Source organism: Heteronotia binoei, chromosome 1 (genome assembly GCF_032191835.1).
Source record: "Heteronotia binoei isolate CCM8104 ecotype False Entrance Well chromosome 1, APGP_CSIRO_Hbin_v1, whole genome shotgun sequence".
Lineage (NCBI taxonomy): Eukaryota > Metazoa > Chordata > Lepidosauria > Squamata > Gekkonidae > Heteronotia > Heteronotia binoei.
Genome location: NC_083223.1, coordinates 277,760,994 through 277,780,715, shown reverse-complemented (window position 1 = coordinate 277,780,715; position 19,722 = coordinate 277,760,994). Strand labels below are relative to the sequence as shown.

At 50.0% G+C, this 19,722-nt stretch overlaps 1 protein-coding gene across 1 annotated transcript in view; it reads right to left on the bottom strand.

Annotated features, from left to right (window-relative positions):
- RORC (RAR related orphan receptor C) overlaps nucleotides 1-19,722 on the bottom strand; it is a 171,349-nt gene that overhangs the window by 12,721 nt on the left and 138,906 nt on the right. The window contains exons 2-5 of the mRNA XM_060256107.1: nucleotides 15,544-15,629; nucleotides 12,463-12,604; nucleotides 5,862-6,383; nucleotides 4,679-4,800 (exon numbers count right to left, since the gene is read on the bottom strand). Of these exons, the coding sequence (XP_060112090.1) occupies nucleotides 4,679-4,800; nucleotides 5,862-6,383; nucleotides 12,463-12,604; nucleotides 15,544-15,629 (872 nt within the window). The remainder of the gene's footprint in view (nucleotides 1-4,678; nucleotides 4,801-5,861; nucleotides 6,384-12,462; nucleotides 12,605-15,543; nucleotides 15,630-19,722) is intronic.

The following is a 19,722-nucleotide window of genomic DNA, read 5'->3' as shown; positions in this document are numbered from 1 at the left end:
TATATATATATTTAAAAACCCATAAATCAGGGGTGGCCAAACTGCAGCTTGGGAATGTGGCTTTTTCACACATATTGTGCAGCCCTCAAACACCCCACTGCCCTGTTGGCCAGCTTAGAGAAGGTATTTGTCTCTTTACATCACTTATCCAAGCCAAGCCAGCTTTTTAAAAGTTAAAGGTGCCTTCTTTTCCCACTCACCTCACAGCAGCTGCCCTTTCAAGGACAACCTCTGCCAGAGCTACGGCTGACCCAAGGCCATTCCAGCAGCTGCAAGCGGAGGAGTGGGGAATCAAACCTGGTTCTCCTAGATTAGAGAGCTCTGGCTGACCCAAGGCCATTCCAGCAGGTGCAAGTGGAGAAGAGGGGAATCAAACCCGGTTCTCCCAGATAAGAGAGCTCTGGCTGACCCAAGGCCATTCCAGCAGCTGCAAGTGGAGGAGTGGGGAATCAAACCCACTTCTCCCAGATAAGAGAGCTCTGGCTGACCCAAGGCCATTCCAGCAGCTGCAAGTGGAGGAGTGGGGAATCAAACCCACTTCTCCCAGATAAGAGAGCTCTGGCTGACCCAAGGCCATTCCAGCAGCTGCAAGTGGAGGAGTGGGGATTCTGGGGAATCAAACCTGGTTCTAGATTAGAGAGCTCTGGCTGACCCAAGGCCATTCCAGCAGCTGCAAGTGGAGGAGTGAGGAATCAAACCTTGTTCTTCCAATTAAGAGAGCTATGGCTGACCCAAGGCCATTCCAGCAGCTGCAAGTGGAGGAGTGGGGAATCAAACCCAGTTCTCCTAGATTAGAGAGCTATGGCTGACCCAAGGCCATTCCTGCAGCTGCAAGCGGAGGAGTGGGGAATCCAACCCGGTTCTCCCAGATAAGAGAGCTCTGGCTGACCCAAGGCCATTCCAGCAGGTGCAAGTGGAGGAGTGGGGAATCAAACCTGCTTCTCCCAGATAAGAGAGCTCTGGCTGACCCAAGGCCATTCCAGCAGCTGCAAGTGGAGGAGTGGGGAATCCAACCCGGTTCTCCCAGATAAGAGAGCTCTGGCTGACCCAAGGCCATTCCAGCAGGTGCAAGTGGAGGAGTGGGGAATCAAACCTGCTTCTCCCAGATAAGAGAGCTCTGGCTGACCCAAGGCCATTCCAGCAGGTGCAAGTGGAGGAGTGGGGAATCAAACCCGGTTCTCCCAGATAAGAGAGCTCTGGCTGACCCAAGGCCATTCCAGCAGGTGCAAGTGGAGGAGTGGGGAATCAAACCTGCTTCTCCCAGATAAGAGAGCTCTGGCTGACCCAAGGCCATTCCAGCAGGTGCAAGTGGAGGAGTGGGGAATCAAACCCGGTTCTCCCAGATAAGAGAGCTCTGGCTGACCCAAGGCCATTCCAGCAGGTGCAAGTGGAGGAGTGGGGAATCAAACCTGCTTCTCCCAGATAAGAGAGCTCTGGCTGACCCAAGGCCATTCCAGCAGGTGCAAGTGGAGGAGTGGGGAATCAAACCCGGTTCTCCCAGATAAGAGAGCTCTGGCTGACCCAAGGCCATTCCAGCAGCTGCAAGTGGAGGAGTGGGGAATCCAACCCGGTTCTCCCAGATAAGAGAGCTCTGGCTGACCCAAGGCCATTCCAGCAGCTGCAAGTGGAGGAGTGGGGAATCAAACCCACTTCTCCCAGATAAGAGAGCTCTGGCTGACCCAAGGCCATTCCAGCAGCTGCAAGTGGAGGAGTGGGGATTCTGGGGAATCAAACCTGGTTCTAGATTAGAGAGCTCTGGCTGACCCAAGGCCATTCCAGCAGCTGCAAGTGGAGGAGTGAGGAATCAAACCTTGTTCTTCCAATTAAGAGAGCTATGGCTGACCCAAGGCCATTCCAGCAGCTGCAAGTGGAGGAGTGGGGAATCAAACCCAGTTCTCCTAGATTAGAGAGCTATGGCTGACCCAAGGCCATTCCTGCAGCTGCAAGCGGAGGAGTGGGGAATCCAACCCGGTTCTCCCAGATAAGAGAGCTCTGGCTGACCCAAGGCCATTCCAGCAGCTGCAAGTGGAGGAGTGGGGAATCAAACCTGCTTCTCCCAGATAAGAGAGCTCTGGCTGACCCAAGGCCATTCCAGCAGCTGCAAGTGGAGGAGTGGGGAATCCAACCCGGTTCTCCCAGATAAGAGAGCTCTGGCTGACCCAAGGCCATTCCAGCAGGTGCAAGTGGAGGAGTGGGGAATCAAACCTGCTTCTCCCAGATAAGAGAGCTCTGGCTGACCCAAGGCCATTCCAGCAGGTGCAAGTGGAGGAGTGGGGAATCAAACCCGGTTCTCCCAGATAAGAGAGCTCTGGCTGACCCAAGGCCATTCCAGCAGGTGCAAGTGGAGGAGTGGGGAATCAAACCTGCTTCTCCCAGATAAGAGAGCTCTGGCTGACCCAAGGCCATTCCAGCAGGTGCAAGTGGAGGAGTGGGGAATCAAACCCGGTTCTCCCAGATAAGAGAGCTCTGGCTGACCCAAGGCCATTCCAGCAGGTGCAAGTGGAGGAGTGGGGAATCAAACCTGCTTCTCCCAGATAAGAGAGCTCTGGCTGACCCAAGGCCATTCCAGCAGGTGCAAGTGGAGGAGTGGGGAATCAAACCCGGTTCTCCCAGATAAGAGAGCTCTGGCTGACCCAAGGCCATTCCAGCAGCTGCAAGTGGAGGAGTGGGGAATCCAACCCGGTTCTCCCAGATAAGAGAGCTCTGGCTGACCCAAGGCCATTCCAGCAGGTGCAAGTGGAGGAGTGGGGAATCAAACCCGGTTCTCCCAGATAAGAGAGCTCTGGCTGACCCAAGGCTATTCCAGCAGGTGCAAGTGGAGGAGTGGGGAATCAAACCTGCTTCTCCCAGATAAGAGAGCTCTGGCTGACCCAAGGCCATTCCAGCAGGTGCAAGTGGAGGAGTGGGGAATCCAACCCGGTTCTCCCAGATAAGAGAGCTCTGGCTGACCCAAGGCCATTCCAGCAGGTGCAAGTGGAGGAGTGGGGAATCAAACCCGGTTCTCCCAGATAAGAGAGCTCTGGCTGACCCAAGGCCATTCCAGCAGGTGCAAGTGGAGGAGTGGGGAATCAAACCTGCTTCTCCCAGATAAGAGAGCTCTGGCTGACCCAAGGCCATTCCAGCAGGTGCAAGTGGAGGAGTGGGGAATCAAACCCGGTTCTCCCAGATAAGAGAGCTCTGGCTGACCCAAGGCCATTCCAGCAGCTGCAAGTGGAGGAGTGGGGAATCCAACCCGGTTCTCCCAGATAAGAGAGCTCTGGCTGACCCAAGGCCATTCCAGCAGGTGCAAGTGGAGGAGTGGGGAATCCAACCCGGTTCTTCCAGATAAGAGAGCTCTGGCTGACCCAAGGCCATTCCAGCAGGTGCAAGTGGAGGAGTGGGGAATCAAACCTGCTTCTCCCAGATAAGAGAGCTCTGGCTGACCCAAGGCCATTCCAGCAGGTGCAAGTGGAGGAGTGGGGAATGCAACCCGGTTCTCCCAGATAAGAGAGCTCTGGCTGACCCAAGGCCATTCCAGCAGCTGCAAGTGGAGGAGTGGGGAATCAAACCTGCTTCTCCCAGATAAGAGAGCTCTGGCTGACCCAAGGCCATTCCAGCAGGTGCAAGTGGAGGAGTGGGGAATCAAACCCGGTTCTCCCAGATAAGAGAGCTCTGGCTGACCCAAGGCCATTCCAGCAGGTGCAAGTGGAGGAGTGGGGAATCCAACCCGGTTCTCCCAGATAAGAGAGCTCTGGCTGACCCAAGGCCATTCCTGCAGCTGCAAGTGGAGGAGTGGGGAATCAAACCTGCTTCTCCCAGATAAGAGAGCTCTGGCTGACCCAAGGCCATTCCAGCAGCTGCAAGTGGAGGAGTGGGGAATCAAACCCGGTTCTCCCAGATAAGAGAGCTCTGGCTGACCCAAGGCCATTCCAGCAGGTGCAAGTGGAGGAGTGGGGAATCCAACCCGGTTCTCCCAGATAAGAGAGCTCTGGCTGACCCAAGGCCATTCCTGCAGCTGCAAGTGGAGGAGTGGGGAATCAAACCTGCTTCTCCCAGATAAGAGAGCTCTGGCTGACCCAAGGCCATTCCAGCAGGTGCAAGTGGAGGAGTGGGGAATCAAACCTGCTTCTCCCAGATAAGAGAGCTATGGCTGACCCAAGGCCATTCCAGCAGCTGCAAGTGGAGGAGTGGGGAATCAAACCCGGTTCTCCCAGATAAGAGTCCGCACACTTAACCACTGCACCAAACTGGCTCTCTTAGGAGGTATCTATTAATAAGGAAGATACAGGAGTGGTTGGGTGCTCTGGGCCCTCCAGACCGCCCCCTGCCAAAGTGGTGGCAACCAGCAGAAGGCCCTGCTTGGCCTGGCTGTGTGACACCTGGACACCACAGGCAAGCCCAGTCTCGTCAGATCTAGGAAGCTAAGCGGGGTCAACTCTGGCAGTTACTTGGATGGGAGGCCTCTTCGGAATACCAGGGTCAGGAGGCAGGGGCAGGCAATATCAAGCCGCTTCTCTGAATGTTCTCCGTACCCCAGTAAGAGTCACCAGAGGTCACCGTGACTTCCAGGCATAGTGACACAAACAAAGGCGCAAAACACAATTTTAAAAAATACCGTTAATGGACTTAGACGTCAGGTGACGGCCTTGGAACCAATCCCGTGCAGCCCCCTCCTGAGGACAGTGAAGGAGCGTCTCACCTTTTTCTGGTAGCTGATGACTTCTTCCCGCGTGAACACTTCCCAGCGCCGTAGCTGGAGGTCCTCCAAACGCAACTGGCAGGTCTCTCGGTAGGACTTGAGGACATTCTGGGTAAGATGCTCTGAGGAAGGCAAGGGAGCAAATGGGTCTGGGAGCTCAGCCTTTTCTGGCTTAAGAAACTCAGAAGAGCCCTGCTGGATCAGACCAGTGAGGGCCCATCTAGTCCATCCTCCTGTCTCACACAGTGGCCAACCAGTTCCTCTGGAGGGACAACAACAGGGCAGAGAGGCCGAGGCCCTCCCCTGAGAAGAACATCAGAAGACCCCTAGTAGATCAGACCAGTGAGGGTCCATCTAGTCCAGCATCCCGTCTCACACAGTGGCCAGCCAGTTCCTCTGGAGGGCCAACAACAGGGCAGAGAGGCCAAGGCCTTCCCCTGAGAAGAACATCAGAAGAGCCCTGCTGGGTCAGACCAGTGAGGGTCCATCTAGTCCAGCCTCCTGTCTCACACAATGGCCAGCCAGTTCCTCTGGAGGGCCAACAACAGGGCAGAGAGGCCGAGGCCTTCCCCTGATAAGAACCTCAGAAGAGCCCTGCTGGGTCAGACCAGGGAGGGTCCATCTAGTCCAGCCTTCTGTCTCACACAGTGGCCAGCCAGTTCCTCTGGAGGGCCAACGACAGGGCAGAGAGGCCAAGACCTTCCCCTTGAGAAGAACATCAGAGGAGCCTGGTGGATCAGACCAATGAGGGTCTATCTAGTCCAGCCTCCTGTCTCACCCAGTGGCCAACCTGTTCCTCTGGAGGGCCAACAACAGGGCAGAGAGGCCGAGGCCTTCCCCTGAGAAGAACCTCAGAAGAGCCCTGCTGGGTCAGACCAGGGAGGGTCCATCTAGTCCAGCCTCCTGTCTCACACAGAGGCCAACCAGTTCCTCTGGAGGGCCAACAACAGGGCAGAGAGGCCGAGGCCTTCCCCTGAGAAGAACATCAGAAGAGCCCTGCTGGGTCAGACCAGCTGGATCATCTAGTCCAGCCTCCTTTCTCACAAAGTGGCTAATCAGTTCCTCTGTAGGACCAACATATCCTCTGAATCTCCTATATTTTTCTCTCAAAGAAACTGACAATGCATTTTCCAACACAGCAGACCAGGGGCACTGCAACACTGCGTCTCAGCCAGTCACTCACCAATCTCGGTCAAGGAAGAATTGGGGGACTCCAAGAGGCTTGTGAAGCTGGGGGCCGTGTAGAAGTCAAGGTTCTCATTCCCAACTGTGCTCCCCGCCGGCCGCTTCACCCCATTGACCTCTGTCCGTGAAAGCTCTGGTGACGCCTGCATCCCCAGGGTGTAGTAGATGCTCTCCCGGCCTTCTATCTTGAGGCGATCGGGGCCGAACTCCTTGGCGAAGGGAGCTCTCAGGTCCTCACTCAGGAGGCTCTGGCTCTTGGTCAGCCCATTGGCGTAGGTCAGCGCCATCGTCTCCTCCGGGGGCTGGCTGAGGCGGGCCTGGCCGTTCAGCAAGCCGGTGGAGCAGGCCGAAGCCTCCAGCAGATCAGGGGAGGGCGCCAGCTTCAGCTGCCCGTTAGCGACTCCCAAGGAGTAGGCCGAAGCCCCTGCCTCGCTCCCCTGGGCCTGCTGCTGAAGCTGCTTCTGCACCTCAGCGTGGAGGCTGTCCCGCTGCTTCTTGGACATGCGGCCGAATTTGACGGCTGGGAAGGAAGAGAGAAAGAAGTTCCGCTCAGGAGGAAAATGGCCTCAATGGCCCATGCAGTCCAACACTCTGTGTCACACAGTGGCCAAAAGAAAACCCCCGGGTGCCATCAGGAGGTCCACCAGTGGGGCCAGGACACTAGAAGCCCTCCCCCTGCTGCCCCCCCCAAGGACCAAGGAGACAGAGCATCACTTGCCCCAGACAGAGAGTTACATCAAAGCTCTGTGGCTAATAGCCCCTGATGGACCTCTGCTCCATAAGAACATAAGAGAAGCCATGTTGGATCAGGCCAATGAACATATATATGAACATATGAAGCTGCCTTCTACTGAATAAGACCCTCGGTCCATCAAAGTCAGTATTGTCTACTCAGGTTGGCAGCGGCTCTCCAGGGTATCAAACTGAGGTTTTTTATGCCTACTTGCCTGGATCCTTTTTAGTCGGAGATGGCGAGTGATTGAACCTGGGACCTTCTGCTTACCAAGCAGATGCTCTACCACTGAGCCACCAATCCTCCCCTCCCAGCCCACCCAGTCCAACACTCTGTGTCACACAGTGGCCAATGTATGTATGTGTGTATATATATACACACACATGTGTTTATCCAGATGTTTATCCAATTCCCTCTTGAAGCCATCTGTTTGTAGCCACTACCACCTCCTGTGGCAGTGAATTCCACGTGTTAATCACCCTTTGGGTGAAGAAGGACTTCCTTTTATCCGTTCTGACCTGACAGCTCAGCAATTTCATGGAGGAAAAGAAGAAGACCGTAGATTTATATCCCGCCCTTCTCTCTGAATCCGTCTCAGAGCAGCTTACAATCTCCTTCCCCCACAACAAACACCCTGTGAGGTGGGTGGGGCTGAGAGAGCTCTCCCAGAAGCTGCCCTTTCAAGGAAAACTCTTATGAGAGCTATGGCTGACCCAAGGCCATTCCAGCAGCTGCAACCGGAGGAATGGGGAATCAAACCCAGTTCTCCCAGATAAGAGTCCGCACACTTCACCACGACACCAAACTGGCTCTTGTGAGTCTCCACGAGTTCTTGTGTTGTGAGAAGGGGAGAAAAGTCTTTCTTTCTCTACCTTCTCTATCCCACACATAATCTTGTTCAAATGTTTTAACGTTGGTTCCCAGGCCTTGGATTCAGTGGGAGCTCACAGGAGCGCATCTCCTGAAACTTTCTGAAAGTCTCACTTCCTCTTTCTGAGAATTCTACCTCCTTGTCCATTGAATAGTAGGTGCAGGTGTATAACAATCCCTGGAGGAGCTCCACCACCTATTTTTCTACAAAATGACCCCTGACAGTCCCTGATCTGGTGGGAAGGTGTCAAAAACATTTTAAATAGCAAATTAAAAAAATAATGTTACTTGTCTGTACACGAGGATGTACTGTCTGTACTGAGGATGTTCTCTGCAGCTGAGAACGAAACGTCTGGAAGAAAAACTTTCTCCAGTAGAACACGGCACTTGAGCCGGAAAGATTCTACAAACCCTAATGTCTACACGGCCTTTTCTAAAAAGTTCTGAGTCCAGGGTTTTTCTTTTGTAGCAGGAACTCCTTTGCATATTAGGCCATGCCCCCAACGTAGCCAATCCTCCTGGAGCTTGCAGTAGGCCATGTATGAAGAGCCCTGTAAGTGCCAAGAGGACTGGCTACATCAGGGGGCGTGGCCTAATATGCAAAGGAGTTCCTGATGCAAAAAAAGCCCTGCCTGAATCTATTGCCCATCAATCTTACCGAGCCTCAAACTCCCCCGCCTGTCTGCGCAAGTTCCAGTTTTTGCACAAATATGAACGTCTCGACCAGGGGTGGAATTCTAGCAAGAGCTCCTTTGCATATTAGGCCGCACCCCACTGATGTAGCCAATCCTCCAAGAGCTTACCAAAAAAGAGCCTGGTAAGCTCTCGGAGGATTGGCTACATCAAGGGGGTGCGGCCTAATATGCAAAGGAGCTGCTAGAATTCCATCCCTGGTTTTGACCTTAAGAACATAACATAAGAACATAAGAGAAGCCATGTTGGATCAGGCCAACGGCCCATCAAGTCCAACACTCTGTGTCACACAGTGGCAAAAAATTTTATATACACACATACACTGTGGCTAATAGCCACTGATGGACCTGTGCTCCATATTTTTATCTAAACCCTTCTTGAAGGTGGCTATACTTGTGGCCGCCACCACCTCCTGTGGCAGTGAATTCCACATGTTAATCACCCTTTGGGTGAAGAAGTACTTCCTTTTATCCGTTTTAACCTGTCTGCTCAGCAATTTCATCGAATGCCCACGAGTTCTTGTATTGTGAGAAAGGGAGAAAAGTACTTCTTTCTCTACTTTCTCCATCCCATGTATTATCTTGTAAACCTCTATCATGTCACCCCGCAGTCGACGTTTCTCCAAGCTAAAGAGTTCCAAGCGTTTTAAACTGCAGAAGAACTAAACTATAAATATGATTGGTTTCAAATGCAACAAATAAAAAGTTTGATGGAGAATGATATCAAAGCTGAAGGAATAAGGAAAGAACAAACAGAAATGGAAAGAGTTCTGCTTGGAGATAATGAGAAATTAATTTCAAAAGTGTACAAATTACTTTTACAATGGGCTACAGAAGATGAAGTAGTGAAATCTCAAATGATAAAATGGGCAATTAATGTAAATAAAGAAATAAAGATGGAATCTTGGGAATATCTGTGGAAAAATTCCATGAAACTCGCAACATGTCATAGTATTAAAGAGAACTGTTTTAAGATGATGTATAGATGGTATATGACTCCAAAAAAATTAGCAAAGATGAACAATAAGATGCCAGATAGGTGCTGGAAATGTAAAAAGCATGAAGGTTCTTTCTACCATATGTGGTGGACTTGTGAAAGAGCTAAAATGTTTTGGCAAATGATTCAACAAGAGATATCTAAGATCCTGGGATATGAATTCAATAAAGAGGCAGAGACTTTTCTGCTGGGATTACAAATGGAAAAATTTCCAAAAGAAGATAGAACATTAATATGGTACTTGCTCTCAGCTGCTAGGACATTGTATGCGCAGTTGTGGAAGCAAGAAAAAATACCAGAAAAATGGGACTGGATTATGAAAGTTATGTCATGGAGTGAAATGGACAAATTAACAAGAAAATTAAGAGACTGTGATTTAGAACTTTTTAACCAAGAGTGGAAGAAATTCAGAAGATATGTAGAGAAAGAGTGGAAAATAAAAGGACATTGGACAATTTTTGAGGATTAAGATTTTTAAGATAACAATATAACTCTTGAAGGGGGTTCTTCTTCCCTATGTTTCTTTTTTGTTTCGTTTTTTTTCTTGATAGTTAAGGGTACCTTTAATATCTGTTTTTTTAAAGAAAATAACACTGGCGGGGGTCAAGTAATTGGGGGAGGGGTGGGAGAAAGTAAGATGTGGGGTAGAATGATGGTCTTTTTCTTAATATATATTAAGCTTTTTATAAGTTGTAGTTATAGTTCTACTACCATATGTTACTAATAAAATTGTTTATTCATAAAGAGTTCCAAGCGTTTCAACCTTTCTTCATAGGGAAAGTGCTCCAGCCCTTTAATCATTCTAGTTGCCCTTCTCTGGACTTTCTCCAATGCTATAATATCCTTTTTGAGGTGCGGCGACCAGAACTGCACACATTACTCCAAATGAGACCGCACCATCGATTTATACAGGGGCATTATGATACTGGCTGATTTGTTTTCAATTCCCTTCCTAATAATTCCCAGCATGGCGTTGGCCTTTTTTATTGCAAACGCACACTGTCTTGACATTTTCAGTGAGTTATCTACCACAACCCCAAGATCTCTCTCTTGGTCAGTCTCTGCCAGTTCACACCCCATCAACTTGTATTTGTAGCTGGGATTCTTGGCCTTAATGTGCATTACTTTGCACTTGGCCACATTGAACCGCATCTGCCACGTTGACGCCCACTCACCCAGCCTCAAAAGATCCCTTTGGAGTTCCTCACAATCCTCTCTGGTTCTCACCACCCTGAACAATTTAGTGTCATCCGCAAACTTGGCCACCTCACTGCTCACTCCCAACCCTAAATCATTTATGAACAAGTTAAAGAGCATGGGACCCAGTACCGAGCCCTGCAGCACCTCACTGCTTACCGTCCTCCACTGCGAAGACTGCCCATTTATACTCACTCTCTGCTTCCTATTACTCAGCCAGTTTTTGATCCACAAGAGGACCTGTCCTTTTACTCCATGACTCTCAAGCTTTCTAAGGAGCCTTTGATGAGGAACTTTATCAAAAGCTTTCTGGAAGTCAAGGTAAACAACATCTATTGGGTCTCCTTTGTCCACATGTTTGTTCACCCCCTCAAAGAAATGTAACAGGTTAGTGAGGCAAGATCTTCCCTTGCAGAACCCATGCTGAGTCTTCCTCAATAACCCGTGTTCATCAATGTGCCTACTCATTCTGTCCTTGATAATGGTTTCTACCAACTTTCCCGGTATTGAAGTCAGACTGACTGGCCTGTAATTTCCCGGGTCTCCTCTGGAACCTTTTTTAAATATGGGGGTGACATTTGCTACCTTCCAGTCCTCAGGAACGGAGGCAGATTTCAATGAACGATTACAGATTTTTGTTAGAAGATCCACAAGTTCAACTTTGAGTTCTTTCAGAACTCTCGGATGTATGCCATCCGGACCCGTGACTTATTAGTTTTTAATTTGTCTATCAGTTGTAGGACCTCCTCTTTTGTCACCTCAATCTGACTCAGGTCTTTCAATACCCCTTCCAAAATTAGTGGTTCTGGGGCAGGCAAAAAGTTCTCATCTTCCACAGTGAAGACGGAGGCAAAAAATTCATTTAGCTTCTCAGCCATTTCCCTATCCTCCTTCAGTAATCCTTTTACCCCATGGTCATCCAAGGGCCCCACTGCCTCCCTGGCTGGTTTCCTACTTCTAATATATTTGAAGAAAGTTTTATTGTTGGTCTTTATGTTTTTTGCAATATGCTCCTCATAGTCCCTTTTTGCCTGCCTGATCACAGTCTTGAATTTGATTTGCCACAGCCTGTGTTCCCTTTTACTAATCTCACTTGTACTGGTTTTCCACCGCTTAAAGGAGTCCTTCTTACCTTTTACAGCTTCCATTACTTTGTTTGTTAACCACGCAGGCCTTTTCTTATGCCTGTTTGTGCCTTTCCTAACTTGTGGTATGTATTTTATCTGAGCTTCTAGGATTATAGTTTTAAATAGCATCCAAGCTTCCCCAAGGGTTTTGACCTTATGTACCTTTCCTTTCAGTTTCCTCCTCACATGCCTCCTCATCTCAGTGTATTTACCCCTTTTAAAGTTAAACGTGGTTGTGGTGGTCTTTTTGGACAACTCCCTATTTATACAAACGGTGAAATCAATAACATTATGGTCACTGCTCCCAAGTGGCGCAATCACTTTTACATCTCTCACCAAGTCTTGGGCATTACTTAGGACCAAATCCAGGATCGCCCCACCCCTGGTAGGTTCTGAGACCGTCTGCTCCATAGCACAGTCATTGAGAGCATCAAGAAACTCAATCTCTTTCTCTCGACCAGAACACATATTGACCCAGTCAATCTGCGGGTAGTTAAAATCACCTATTACGACACAGTTTTTACGTTTAGCTGCTATCTTTAAGCCTTCCATCATATTATAATCGTCCTCTCTCTTTTGATTTGGTGGGCGATAACAAACTCCCATAGTTAAATTTCCTTTTGGGCCCTCTATTTCAACCCAAAGAATTTCTAAAAGTGAATCTAATTCTCTGATCTCAGTCTTACTGGACCGTATATCCTCTCTGACATACAGAGCCACCCCACCTCCAACCCTTCCCTCCCTATCCTTCCGATATAGCTTATATCCAGGAATCACCGTGTTCCACTGATTCTCCTCATTCCACCAAGTTTCTGAAATTCCCACAATGTCTATGTTTTCTCCCAACACTAAACATTCCAATTCACCAATTTTACTTCGAACACTTCTAGCATTTGCATACAAACATCTATAATTTCCCAGGCGACCTTCCGGAACGCTTTCCGCTTCTCCCTCCCAGAGAACTGGGGAGGAGGGGCGCTCACCATCTCGGGACATGCCCAGGCTGAGGCATTTCTGCAGGCGGCAGTGCTGGCAACGGTTGCGGCTGGTGCGGTCGATCTGGCAGTTCTGCTGGCGGGTGCAGGAGTAGGTCACGTTTCCTTGCTGGCTACGCCGGAAGAAACCCTGGAGCGGAAAGATAGGGGCAGGGGGCAGGGGAAAGAGAGCTCTGGGTGAGAGCTGTCCAGCATGATAGATCAAGATGGGTCGCCCTAAAGAGCAACAGTCAAAGGATCACAGAAGCATAGAGTCGGAAGGGACCCCCGAGGTCATCTAGTCGAACCCTCCCCACAATGCAGGAAATTTACAAATGCCTCCCCCTAAATTCACAGGATCTTCATTGCTGTCAGATGGCCATCTAGCCTCTGTTTAAAAACCTCCAAGGAAGGAGAGCCCACCACCTCCTGAGGAGGAAGCCTGTTCCACTGAGGAACTGCTCTAAACTCACAAACACCTCCCCCCTAAATTCACAGGATCCTCATTGCTGTCAGATGGCCATCTAGCCTCTGTTGAAAAACCTCCAAGGAAGGAGAGCCCACCACCTCCTGAGGAGGAAGCCTGTTCCACTGAGGAACCGCTCTTAACAGTCATAGAATCCTAGAGATGGAAGGGACCTCCTGGGTCATCTAGTCCAACCCCCTGCACAAGGCAGGAAACTCACAAACACCTCCCCCTAAATTCACAGGGTCTTCATTGCTGTCAGATGGCCATCTAGCCTCTGTTGAAAAACCTCCAAGGAAGGAGAGCCCACCACCTCCTGAGGAGGAAGCCTGTTCCACTGAGGAACCACTCTTAACAGTCATAGAATCCTAGAGTTGGAAGGAACCTCCAGGGTCATCTAGTCCAGCCCCCTACAGAATGCAGGGAACTCACAAACACTTCCCCTAAATTCACAGGATCCTCATCGCTGTCAGATGGCCATCTAGCCTCTGTTGAAAAACCCTCCAAGGAAGGAGAGCCCACCACCTCCTGAGGAGGAAGCCTGTGGAAACTTAGAATCATAGAATCCTAGAGCTGGAAGGGACCTCCAGGGTCATCTAGTCCAACCCCCTGCACAAGGCAGGAAACTCACAAACACCTCCCCCTAAATTCACAGGATCCTCATTGCCGTCAGAGGGCCATCTGTTGGAAAAACCTCCAAGGAAGGAGAGCCCACCACCACCTCCCAAGGAGGAAGCCTGTTCCACTGAGGAACTGCTCTAGCTGTCGGGAAGTTCTTCGTAATGTGGAACCAGAAGCTCTTCTGATTTAATTTCAACCCATTGGTTCTGGTCCAACCTTCTTAGGTCAGAGAAAACAATTCCGCACTCTCCTCTATAGGACAGCCCTTCAGGTACTTGAAGATGTTGATTCTATACCCTCCCAGCTGCCTCCTCTCCAGGCTAAACATGCCCAGCTCCTTCAACCTTTCCTCATAGAAGAAGAGGACTGCAGATTTATACCCCGCCCTTCTCTCTGAATCAGAGACTCAGAGCAGCTTACAATCTCCTGTATCTTCTCCCCCCACAACAGACACCCTGTGAGGTGGGTGGGGCTGAGAGGGCTCTCACAGCAGCTGCCCTTTCAAGGACAACTCATGCCAGAGCTATGGCTGACCCAAGGCCATTCCAGCAGCTGCAAGTGGAGGCATGGGGAATCAAACCCGGTTCTCCCAGATAAGAATCCACGCACTTAACCACTACACCAAACTGGCTCTCGGTCTAGGACTTGGTCTCCAGACCCCTCACCATCTTCGTCGTCCTCCTCTGGACCCGTTTCCAGCTTGTCTAGATCCTTCTTAAAATGTAGTGTCCAAAACTGAACACAGTACTCCAGGTGAGGTTTTCCCAGAGCAGAGTCAGGCGAAACTATCACTTCATGTGATGCGGACGCTAGACTTCTGCTGATACAACCCAAAATCGCATTGGCCTTTTTAGCTGCCACATCGCACCGTTGACTCGTGCTCAGCATATGGTCTACTAAGAACCCGAGATCCTTTCATACAGGTCCAGGAGCCACTTAAAACGGTTATATGTTTTTATGTCTGATATTCTGATATTTTATTTTATTTTTTTTTTTTTTCAATTTTTCAGTTTATTTAACCCATCATTACATACAGTTCTATAAGAAAAAAAAAATGGTTGAGTACAGACAAATCATCTATAACATTTTTAAACTTAACAATCTAACATTTCTGACTTCTTGTCACTTCCTTTTGAATTCCGGATGAGGTAGAACTGTGGTAAATAAACTAGGATCGACTGTTATCCACCGTTACAGACAGTTAAGCATTTTGAGTACAATAACTTATGAATTACTAGAAATAATAATATTATCAACTTCTTATTTGCGAGAAAATTTTATAAAGCTTTTCTATAGATGGCACATCACTCCGACCTTACTTAATAAAATCAACAAAGCAATTTCACCTATTTGTTGGAAATGCGAAGTAACAGTAGGAACGTACTTTCATTTATGGTGGTCCTGTAGTGTGTCCAAAAAATACTGGAAGGAAATTCACAAAATTCTAGTGGATATACTCAAGGTAAACTTCCCTCTCAAGCCAGAGTTCATGCTGTTATCATTAGTTAGAGATCTGATACCAAGGGAGGATGAATTTATCACTATATATATAGTAACGGTGGCTAGAATTTTATTTGCCCAGTACTGGAAATCTAAACTTATACCAGAGAGAGAAGAAATTTTGCAAAAAATTTTAAATGTGGTGGAAATGGACATACTAGCCAACATGATTAAAGGCAACACGAAGGAAAAAGCAAAGGGAAGATGGGAAAAGGTTTATTTATGGTTAGAAAATAATTAAAAAGAAATATTCTGATATTTTAAATGTAGTTTTATGTTCCATGTGTTCACACGGCTGTGTGAGCTGCCCGGAACTGGCTCTGCGGGGAGGGCGGGAGATAAATTGAATCGAATAAATTAATTAATTAAAGGCCAGCCAAACGTGCGGCAGCTGTGGAGCATTTGTGAGTCACTTCCCACTTCTCCAGATTCAGGTATTTTCAGATATTCAGGTATCCTACCGAGGTGGGGACTCCTGGCTCACAACCAGCGGGTGGACTCACCTTACAGCCTTCACAGGTGATGACTCCATAGTGGATCCCTGAGGATTTGTCACCGCAGATCTTGCAAGGGATCACCTCTATCTGGGCTGCAAGAGGAAGAAAAAAGCAGGTCAACGTGAGAGTGGAAGCGGCCACGTCTTACCTTGTTTTTGTACAGTGTTTCAGAATTATTTGCGTGCTCTCAGGCCTTGAATTCCGCAGGAGCTCACAGGAGCGCAACTACTGAGCCTTTCTGAGGGTTCCCCCTCCCCGCCTATCTTGTCACCCCTGAGTCGGAAACGCCTGATGCTTGCACAGGGCACTACCTTTACCTCTTTTTAAGGTTATAGTGACACAATTACTAATATATTATAAAGATCAACAAACAATAAGGAGAGACGAGTTCCCAATGAAGGAGGATAAAGTCTCCCCCGGCCTCTCTCCTCAGCCGTCTGCCCTCATCCCAGAGCCACCCCATCCTCTGGTGTCCTCAGAGCAGCTCAGAAAGCTACCACTTTCAAAGAGCCAGTTTGGTGTAGTGGTTAAGTGTGTGGACTCTTATCTGGGAGAACCGGGTTTGATTCCGCACTTCTCCACTTGCATCTGCTGGAATGGCCTTGGGTCAGCCATAGCTCTGGCAGGAGTTGTCCTTGAAAGGGCAGCTTCTAGGAGAGCCAGTTTGGTGTGGTGGTTAAGTGTGTGGACTCTTATCTGGGAGAATCGGGTTTGATTCCCCGCTCCTCCACTTGCAGCTGTTGGAATGGCCTTGGGTCAGCCATAGCTCTCTTATCTGGGAGATCCGGGTTTGATTCCCCACTCCTCCACTTGCACCTGCTAGCATAGCCTTGGGTCAGCCATAGCTCTGGCAGAGGTTGTCCTTGAAAGGGCAGCTGCTGTGAGCCTCTCAGCCCCACCCACCTCACAGGGTGTCTGTTGTGGGGGAGGAAGGGGAAGGAGATTGTGAGCCGCTCTGAGACTCTTCGGAGTGGAGTGCGGGATATAAATCCAATATCTTCTATCTTCTCATCTTCTTGAATAGTAGGTGCAGCTGCATAACAATCCCTGGATGAGGAGAGCGGGCAGCCAGCCAGCCAGCCCCCAGGGGCCCTCATTAACCCCTGGAGAAGCCCACACCACCCTTTCTCCATTTCTTATGTGATTCTGGGTGGGGGGGTGGTGGCTTGCTGGCCTTTTGACTGTGGGGGGAGGCAGGAGAGCCCCAGGTGAGTGAGGCCTCCTTGGGCCGGCTGGATCTCTAACCAGCCCCAGCAGGCCTCGCTCGTCCGGGGCTCTCCTTTCTTGCGTCGGTTGCTTTTGGCTGGCAAGGAGGGGGACATGTGCGAATGAATTATGCCAATGAGCTCCGTCACCTATTTTCTACAAAACGACCCTGCAAGCTCGCAATCCGAACGCAGGACTTACGCTCGTGAGAACGCTGCTTCTCCAGGCGTCTTGTTACGTTAACGGTGTTCTGAAATGCTAAACCTAGATGCCACGGGGTCCTTGTGGCTGCCCTAAAGGACGATGCCACCATTTGAAAGTCATTTGTAGTCGCCATACGGGCCGAATCCTGATCGGGGCTGTGGTGCGGAGTTTTCCCCACTGCACCTTTTCAAGTGCTGAAACAGCTGCAGGAGGGGTGCAACCATTTTGGCACTTAAGAAGCCGGGGGAACATATGAACATATGAAGCTGCCTTATACTGAATCAGACCCTGGGTCCATCAAAGTCAGTATTGTCTTCTCAGACTGGCAGCGGCTCTCCAGGGTCTCAAGCGGAGGTTTTTCACACCTATTTGCCTGGACCCTTTTTTGGAGATGCCAGGGATTGAACCTGGGACCTTCTGCTTCCCAAGCAGATGCTCTGCCACTGAGCCACCGTCCCTCCCTGAGACTTTATCCTCCTTCATTGGGAACTCGTCTCTCCTTATTGTTTGTTGATCTTTATAATATAGGTTTCCAGGTTATAATAGTTGCTTAGGCACACATTCTCAGGGCCATTTAGCAGAGACAAGCTGGCTCAAAGCGTCAATTATTTATTTGCAAGGAGACAACTCCAGCAAGCAACAGTGTCAGCTAGCATACAAGCACTGGAAATTGAAACTACTCGATCTCCCCTCTGTCACGTACTGCAAGTAGCAATCAACACACCTGAGTTTCAGCAAAGGCGTTTATTGATAAGCAAGACACAACAGTCAGACAAGGTCTTGCTAAAACTTGATGTAAAAAGAGGTAAAGGTAGTGCCCTGTGCAAGCAGCAGTCGTTTCCGACTCAGGGGTGACGCCGCATCCCGATGTTTTCACGGCAGACTTTGTTACGGGGTGGTTTGCCGTTGCCTTCCCCAGTCCTCTACGCTTTCCCTCCCAGCAAGCTGGGTACTCCTTTTACCGACCTCGGAAGGATGGAAGGCAACCTGGAGCCGGCTACCTGAGCCCAGCTTCTGCCAGGATCGAACTCAGGTCATGAGCAGAGAGTTCCGATTGCAGTACAGCAGCTTTACCACTCTGCGCCACGGGGCTCTAATTATATTAGAGGAAAGGAAAGGTCCCCTGTGCAAGCCCCAGTCGTTTCCGACTCTGTGGTGGCATTGCTTTCGCAACGTTTTCACGGCAGACTTTTTTACAGATTGGTTTGCCATTGCCTTCCCCAGCCTTTTACACTCCCCCCCCCCCCCCCCCAGCAAGCTGGATCCTCATTTGACCGAACTCGGAAGGATGGAAGGCTGAGTCAACCTCGGGCCGGCTACCTGAAAACCCAGCTTCCACTGGTTGTGTTTTTCTAAGCCCCACCTGGGGACTGGCAACCCGACTCCAGCACCATTGCTTCTCAAAAAAGGTAAAGGTCGTCCCCTGTGCAAGCGCCAGTCGTTTCTGACTCTGGGATGACGTCGCATCATGATTTTTTTTCACAGCAGACTTTTGACAGGGTGGTTTGCCATTGCCTTCCCCAGTCGTCTACACTTTCCCCCCAGCAAGCTAGGTAATTGTTTTACTGACCTTGGAAGGATGGAAGGCTGAGTCAACCTGGAGCTGGCTACCTGAACCCAGCTTCCGCCGGGATCGAACTTAGGTCATGAGCAGAGAGTTCAGACTGCAGTACTGCAGCTTTACCACTCTGTGCCACGAAGCGTCTTATTGCTTCTCAGAGCAGCCCATATTAGGCTGTTTCTACACTCAGGGTTCATTCGGATTTTATGAGCACTGAATCCACCTGCAGAAAACTCCCGTTCAAAAGTACGCTTGGACTCTTATCTGGGAGAACTGGGTTCGATTCCCCACTCCTCCACTTGCACCTGCTGGCATGGCCTTGGGTCAGCCAGAGCTCTCTTATCTGGGAGAACCGGGTTCGATTCCCCAGTCCTCCACTTGCAGCTGCTGGAATGGCCTTGGGTCAGCCATAGCTCTCTTATCTGGGAGAACCGGGTTGGATTCCCCACTCCTCCACTTGCAGCTGCTGGAATGGCCTTGGGTCAGCCAGAGCTCTCTTATCTGGGAGAACCAGGTTTGATTCCCCACTCCTCCACTTGCACCTGCTGGAATGGCCTTGGGTCAGCCAGAGCTCTCTTATCTGGGAGAACCGGGTTGGATTCCCCACTCCTCCACTTGCAGCTGCTGGGATTGCCTTGGGTCAGCCAGAGCTCTCTTATCTGGGAGAACCGGGTTTGATTCCCCACTCCTCCACTTGCACCTGCTGGAATGGCCTGGGGTCAGCCAGAGCTCTCTTATCTGGGAGAACCGGGTTGGATTCCCCACTCCTCCACTTGCACCTGCTAGCATGGCCTTGGGTCAGCCAGAGCTCTCTTATCTGGGAGAACCGGGTTGGATTCCCCACTCCTCCACTTGCAGCTGCTGGGATCGCCTTGGGTCAGCCAGAGCTCTCTTATCTGGGAGAACCGGCTTTGATTCCCCACTCCTCCACTTGCAGCTGCTGGAATGGCCTTGGGTCAGCCATAGCTCTCTTATCTGGGAGAACCGGGTTGGATTCCCCACTCCTCCACTTGCAGCTGCTGGGATCGCCTTGGGTCAGCCAGGGCTCTCTTATCTGGGAGAACCGGGTTGGATTCCCCACTCCTCCACTTGCAGCTGCTGGAATGGCCTTGGGTCAGCCAGAGCTCTCTTATCTGGGAGAACCGGGTTTGATTCCCCACTCCTCCACTTGCACCTGCTAGCATGGCCTTGGGTCAGCCAGAGCTCTCTTATCT